Here is a 7,205-nt window from a genome sequence, read left to right as displayed (position 1 = left end):
ACATTTATAGTTTGCCTACACTATGAAATAGCCTTCTTTGGTATCTTTCATCGTTTCACAAACACTACAGCAACGAAAAACCCTTTCGAGCCTGCTTAATTATTTTAAAGAAAATGCATATTTTCCAAATAGTCACCTATATAATTGCACTAAAACAATTATTCACCTCAGGCTCGGTGAATATTGGTGAATAAAAACCTCGACATAGTCTCGGTTTTTTTTACCGATGTTCACCTCGCCTTCGGGGAATAATTGTAAAGTGAGTCATGGATATCCAGTAATATTAACCCTCTGATTATTATCTGGAAAAATACGTCCCGCTTTATCCACCGTCCCCCCTACCCCTTGTGACGTCATCAATCTTAACGGTCAGGAACAGCCTCGTCCCCTAACTTGTGCAGGCAGAAGAGATCTTTCAAACTATACCAGAATGAGCACAATTCAGTCAAGGTAACACTGACCTGAAAATCTCCATGAAAAGCTTGCTCCATTACCCACATACCTTTCTGAGCACCTAATTCTAAGATGACGAAAGGTTTCTCAGAAACTCTTCCCACCAAAATAAAACCTACCAAATGCCCAGCAAGTTGAAAAAAATGAGGCAAGGAAAGCGAAAAGAGAGGGAAGGAGAGAAAGCAAAATTTTGTCGAAATTTTGCTTTCTGCGCATGCCCGAACTTTGCAAGCGCCTATTTTGCACCTGGCTAAAAAGGCCGCGGAGTGTACAACCTAGAAACGAGTTTGTAGGGAGATTTAGCTCTTAAACAGCACGACAGTGACCAAAAAACCCCTCAACTAGCTTCAAAACGTTTTTTTCGGCCAAATCTCCACTAGCCAAAGGATTAAAGACAATGAAATTTTTCGTCCTGGCTTCTCAGTATTCCGAAGAGATAGAGATGGAAGGGCGTGATGTGTTTGCAGTAGTCAGGGAAATCTGATCATCTCTCCATTTTGTGAGGTTGAGACCTATTGAAATGTTCAGTGTGTGGGTTAAAGTAAAATTGAGCGCATGTAAGCATCTCTATAGTGATGATGAAAGTTTAGAACAGAGAAATATTTCTCACACCAAGCTTCCACATAACGCTTACGAATGGCTTGTAGAGGACATGAATCTCCCAATCATTGAATGGTCGAGTATCGCAATCAAAGGTTTATGCCCCTCACCAGACGAATTTGATCGAGAAAAAGGCTATTTTAAAAGTAAAAGCAAGCTAGCAATGGCAACAAAGAATAAGTGGGGATAAAGTTACAAATTGCAAAGTTTGGAGCACGCGATCAGAGAAGAATCCAGAATTGTGTATTGCAAATATGAAGAGTCTGTCATTGTCCCTCAACCTCGTTCCCAGGGCTTTTCTCCGCCGAGGAGAACAATCTTTTTTGGAGTAGACTTCGCCGGAACTTCATTCATAACTTAAACCGTACGACCGCTCAGTAAAAAAAAATTCTACAGATCTCTCGACCTCGATAAAATGTATTGTGGGGGAAATTACAAAAGCCAATCAAAAATGAGGATTTACCGAGCGTAAGCATAAATTAGTGGGTAATGTAATATTTCAATTAGTCACGTGATCGCCCGATGCCAGAGTCTTTTCCCGCCCACCTTCTCCTCTGCGCAGAAAAGCCCTGGGAACGAAGTTGAGGGAGAATGACAGACTCTTCATATTTGCAATACACAATTCTGGATTCTTCTCTGGGACAAGTCAAACGTCGTCGTCAAACGTTAGTTTGGTACACATTAAGGTGATTCCTCAGAAATTAAAGTTCCCGATGAATTTTTTTAAAACTTTCCCTGAATATTCTCTACCAAGCACTGTTTCGAAAAAAACAATAAAAATGATAGGTCACCATTCTGGCTTAAGAGATATGATGGGCCAATCTTACCCAATTTATGCTTGTACTCGTGCTATTTAGGCGCATTATTCATCGGTCCACGTTACATTTTGCGGTAGCTCGATAGGTAGTTTATAAAAGTAATACTCGGAAAAAAACTTAACAGGTAGAAAATGTCGAGCATATAGAACAATATTATATAAAATTTGTGGAAACATAACACTATTTGAAACGACGTGGACGTAAAGCGTTCGTAGAGTCGTTATTTTTGCGGTCATAATTTGCATCACAGAGTAACGGGTTCCAACATGCTTTCGCCTAGATCTTTTTTTGCTTCCGATAATTTTTTTTAGTTCTCTTTTAAATTAAGGGGCACAATATGCACACTATTATTATGCAATAAAAAATACAGGTCACCATGCTCGTTTAAAAGAAAATGAGCATTTATTTCGCTATCGAGCTTAGCTTGAGGGAAATTTCTTTCGCTGTGTACGTGCACGCGCTAATTTGCGCGCGCTAATGACGCAAAAATCGTGCGCAGTAGGGATGCGCAATGCAATACTGAGGAATCACCTTAATTAAAAGGGGCATTAAAAAGCAAATTTTCTTTGCAAAAAGGAAATATCCACTTTGTCTTTACATGCTTTCCAAACCAACCATACAATTGCCATGGATGATTCTAAAGTTATCTGCATCACCAACCAGCGGTATGATGATCGACGTCTTTGTTTGGAGACAAGCTCAAGCTCCATTAAACTGTGTTAATGGCGCATCTTACCTGACACCTATTTACCTATTATTAAAAGAAAAGCACACAAGAAAAGACACTTCTTCACCCCTGGTGAAGAGACTAGGCAGGAGAGTCGAAATATTATGTCTTCAGTCGAAACTTTGTTTCATTTTAAGCTTCAGCTTTAAAGCAAAGTCCGAATGGGCTACTATGGGGGCCATTCAGTATACTGAAAATGAATTCAGTACAAGCATTTAAACAATAACGCTTATATATTGTTAAATAAACGAAGTGTAGTGGGGAAAAGGGAGGATTGCTCTCAACTTGTAATCCTTATTTTAACATATAAAACGTAGCCCGTCTTTCCATCTTGATTGCATGTCAGTTGCTAACCAATCTGACCAGTGATTTTCTTAAATAACCTAACGATTGCTCCATTCCTGTTGTTTTTGACAACGGTTAACTCGGTGCTCTGCACTTCCAGGAACTAAATTGCTTATTTTTCTGCGATTTTTTAGCCTCCTCCTTTTTATTTAAGGTGGCTAAGACCAGTTTCAACGATTCAAAGAAACGTTTTTATTAGACGGATTGACACTTCAACACTTTATCACTTCATTAATAGCAATGTTATGGTACCATATCAAACATCATTTTTCGCTGAAAAAGATTCGGTCATTTTTGTTACGTAAGAAATTACTGTTAGTGGGAGGTGCGGTAGCCTCATCATCCACGGTTAGTGTGCTCGACTCCAGAGCGAGTGATCCGGGTTCGGGTCCTGTTCGGGGACATTGTGTTTTGTTCTTAGGCAAGACACTTTACTTTCAAGGTGCCTCTCTCCATCCATGTGTATAAATGTGTACCGGCGAATTTAATGCTGGGGGGTAACCCTGCGATGGACTGGCATCCCATACAGGGGGAAGTAGAAATACTGCTAGTCCCTTCATGCCATGGAAACCGGGATAAGCTCCGGCCTGATGGGTCTTCCGGCTCGTATGCAGAGATTTGACCTTTTTTAAAAGTTACCGTGGCAAAAGGAAAACCCTGCAAAAACACCCCATATTTTGGCTTTAGCTTCTCAAACTCGGTGATTTATTTGTGAAATGTAATCAGCATGCCAGAATGAAACTTTCTGCTAAGTTTAAAAAAATTATGTGGAGCGGATTCAGAGCCAATTGAAAATTTAAGGTAGCTCTGAATCCGCTCCACAGAATTTGTTTGAACTTAGCAGAGAGTTTCATCTTGGCCTGCTGATTACTTTTGTACAATAAAAATTGGGGTCACCGAGTTAGTTTTCATATATGAGCAACTAAAGCCAAAGTATAGGGTGTTTTTGCAAGGCTTTCCTGTTTCCATGGCAACTTCTTAAGTCACAAAAATAACTGTGTTTATTGTTTCACATAGTACCATAACATTGCTGTTACGTGATAAAGTGTTGTAGTGTCAATCCTTCTAATAACGAGGTCTCTTGAAAGTGTTGAAATGGGTTTGAGCCTCCTTAAATTGTCGTTGGTTTATTTTGGTTTTACTTCAATTAATCCTTACCTAAATCGGATTCGTCATTATTAAGGCCAGGTACTTGATCTCTGTTTGTTGCCTTGACATAAGTTATGTGAGATATCTTAAAAGCTTGTAACTTTCCTTGGCTCATCATTTTCTCCATCAGATTTATCTTTTTGTATTGCTGAGGATTTGAAAACAGCTGCTCTCCCCTTGTCTTCGACGTGCTGTAACTTTCAGAACCAGATGATTGTGTTTCGTGAATTTTCATGTGCTTCTTTGAATGTGGGGAATGTGATGCTATCCTTAAAGGAATACCTTTCTCAAAAATGGCGTCTTCAATGTCATGCAAAGCGTTTCCCAATTCACTTGTTGAACCAGAGCCGGAACTGTAGGGTACAGAGTATTGTTGGGTAGCTTTGTCTTCATACGGTCCAGCTAAAACATCAAAATGTGGAAGTCTCCAAGCATCGCCAGAAGCTGCTCCGCTCCCAGAGGGAATATCGTCTTGTTCCGAGGTCTCGGTGATTACTGATCGGGAAATAGTGTCCCCACCCTGCCCCTCCTGAAATGTATCGGATTCGTAGCACCCGTCTCCAGAAGAACAACCAGAATCTAATTCCGATTCAACAGAGGAATTGTCAAATGGTGAATCATCTTCGCCAGATACACCATCCTGATCTGAACTTTCTCTGTTTTCAACTTCTTTAGTCAAATGTCCACCTGGAGAGCCTTCAATACCGAACGAACCCTCGACTGGACCGTTGTTTTCCTGATTAGAAATCTCACCAGAAATTTGTACATCAAATCCACTTGCCGGATCGACCTTCCTTGTTCCTTCTTGAAGAGCGGATTTCTCTGATCTGCGACTTATGTGGAGTTCTCGGTTGCTTCCTGTGGTGATTCTATCAGGTTCAACTCTAACAACAGCCCAAGAATTAGCACCAATAGGATCAATACCGGAACCGGAAACATACTCTTGTTGATTACTTGTCCGGGTTGCTTGTGAATAGCTCTCTCCAGCAAATTGAGACTTTGCCTCTGTGATATCTTTTGCGGGAAAAAGAGACTGATCTCCTGATCCTGATAAACTCTGATTTTCATCCTTATCATGTACTTTCTTGTTTGACTGATGCGTAGCACTTCCTAAATCCTCGAAGTCTGCGTCGATTTCTGGCATAACTTTATGTACTTCTTCTTGTCCATCGACAGTATTATCGAACTGTGCCTCACCAGAAGAACTGAACCCACTCGTTAAGTCTGCAAATCAAATGTATTTGAAAATTCAAAAGCGGATCGATTTCCAATTTTCAGTTTAAAACTGACATCCTATCGGAGATTTGCGTTAACAATGAGTCAACATGTTCTAGTAAGTGCCAAGAATAACTGAGTGTACATGTTTAGCAAATTATTCGTCCTGGGTTCAGGATTAGAGTGACTGAGGCTCTTTCTGACGTCAATCAAAACAGACATGTTATAGTTATTGTGAAGCGTTATGATTTTGTACATATGAAAACCCAATTTTTGTCAAGCTCAGTCTGCCAATGATATTTTTTTTTTCTCTTAATCGGAATTCAAGGGATGCTGTTAATTTGGATATTGCTGACCATTGTTTTAGACCAAGCAGTTGTCCAACTAATAGGAAACCAAAACAGGGTTCGCATTCTGGGCAAACTACGTATTTAAGGGTTACAAGTAAAGCTGTTACCGTCACAGATCCCGCAAGAAAAAGGGCACACAAGGTTCATGTAAGCTCTGTAATCGGCCACATCGCAATAGTGACTTTTGGCCCACTGTCCACAATACTCATAATGATCTCTGCAGTCTGACAACACAAAGAGGCAACATATGACACTACGAAATAACACAATACTGAAAATAAATTCCATCGGCTGATCTCTGATCAAAACAGATTTTAATATATGCTCCATCTCACCGTTCATTGGCATTGCTTCTGAAAAGCAAAATCCCAGCACAGCCACAAAAGCGAAAAGGTTCATATTTCTGTTTCTTACCCCCTAGGAAAAGAACAAAAAAAAGCTGGGAAAGTCAATCAACCTCCGAAGCTCACAAGTCTGAGTTAACTGAGGTCATACCGTGTGCGAAAAAAAGATAAATTAAATAGAAATGTCGATTGCTCAGTGTTCGGTTCAAAGGTTCAAGTGTAGGAGTTTTTCATTTGAATATATTTTGGGGATAAAAGTGCCGAGACTGAAATGGTGGTATTTATAAAGTCAGGGTTCTTAAAATGGACTATGACGTACGAAAGCCATACGAGACACCACCAATGGAACGTGTTAGAGGTTACCCTCAGGCGTGGCAATGAGAACCACCACGATATATACCTTTCTAGTAATGTGGGGATTACGTTTTAGCTTGCGTGCAAGAATCAGCTGTTGACGGAATGCCCCGTTAAAATAAAACTGTTATTTCCGTTTAGCAATGTTTTTCATTGATCCTCCTACCTGGCAGTATCAAGAGTGAATCAATTTCAAATTCCTAAGGCAAGGGTAGCTAAGATTACAGTAATGGCGTGAACGACAACATCGTCAGTTTTAACACCTAAATAAAGAACGCCAACGTCGAAGAAAAAAAAATTGCACTCTCAATGGTGTTCAAGTGAGATCGATCAGGAATCATGAAATTGAAAAAAAAAACTCAAAAACGACATGAACTAATTTACTATTAGGGCTTTGAAAGGTGTACCCACGTAGATACGAACTTGTAGGGATTCAATCGGGAGGCAAATTAACGTTGTGGTTAACGTTAGAATTCCTGTTTGTGAACAAGCATAACCTAGACTAGCGGTTTGTCATTGTTTATAAGTAGAATTGCGCCATCATTATTGAGAGTAAATTACAAAAACTTTTGACCGAAATGAAAAAATAGTTACGGTCATCGCCTCTTAAATGAAGAAATTTGGGTCTATAATTCACCAGCACAAAGAAACTGTGTGCTACACAACAAAATTCTCATACCGTACAATTAAGTTAAGAATGAAATCATGGTTACGCTTTGTCCACCACATACCTTATCTTTTAGCCGTTCTGTATAAAGAAGACGTTTGATATCCTTTTCAGCTAATTCAAGGTGTAGGGCAAAATTATTCTTGAATGCCGCACCGGAAAGACGGTCCACACTACTCTTAG

The 7,205-nt window shown here is 39.8% G+C and overlaps 1 protein-coding gene across 1 annotated transcript in view; it reads right to left on the bottom strand.

Moving 5' to 3' along the window:
• LOC138032627 (uncharacterized) overlaps positions 1 to 7,205 on the bottom strand; it is a 13,496-nt gene extending 6,291 nt beyond the window's left edge. Inside the window, exons 1-4 of the mRNA XM_068880335.1 lie at positions 7,087 to 7,205; positions 5,993 to 6,074; positions 5,765 to 5,881; positions 4,102 to 5,316 (exon numbers count right to left, since the gene is read on the bottom strand). Coding sequence (XP_068736436.1) covers positions 4,102 to 5,316; positions 5,765 to 5,881; positions 5,993 to 6,056 — 1,396 coding nt within the window. The 5' untranslated portion in view covers positions 6,057 to 6,074; positions 7,087 to 7,205. The remainder of the gene's footprint in view (positions 1 to 4,101; positions 5,317 to 5,764; positions 5,882 to 5,992; positions 6,075 to 7,086) is intronic.

This window comes from Montipora capricornis, chromosome 14, assembly GCF_036669925.1.
Source record: "Montipora capricornis isolate CH-2021 chromosome 14, ASM3666992v2, whole genome shotgun sequence".
In the NCBI taxonomy this organism is placed as follows: domain Eukaryota; kingdom Metazoa; phylum Cnidaria; class Anthozoa; order Scleractinia; family Acroporidae; genus Montipora; species Montipora capricornis.
Note: the sequence above shows the minus strand (reverse complement) of the source record. Positions and strands in the feature narration are given on the sequence as shown.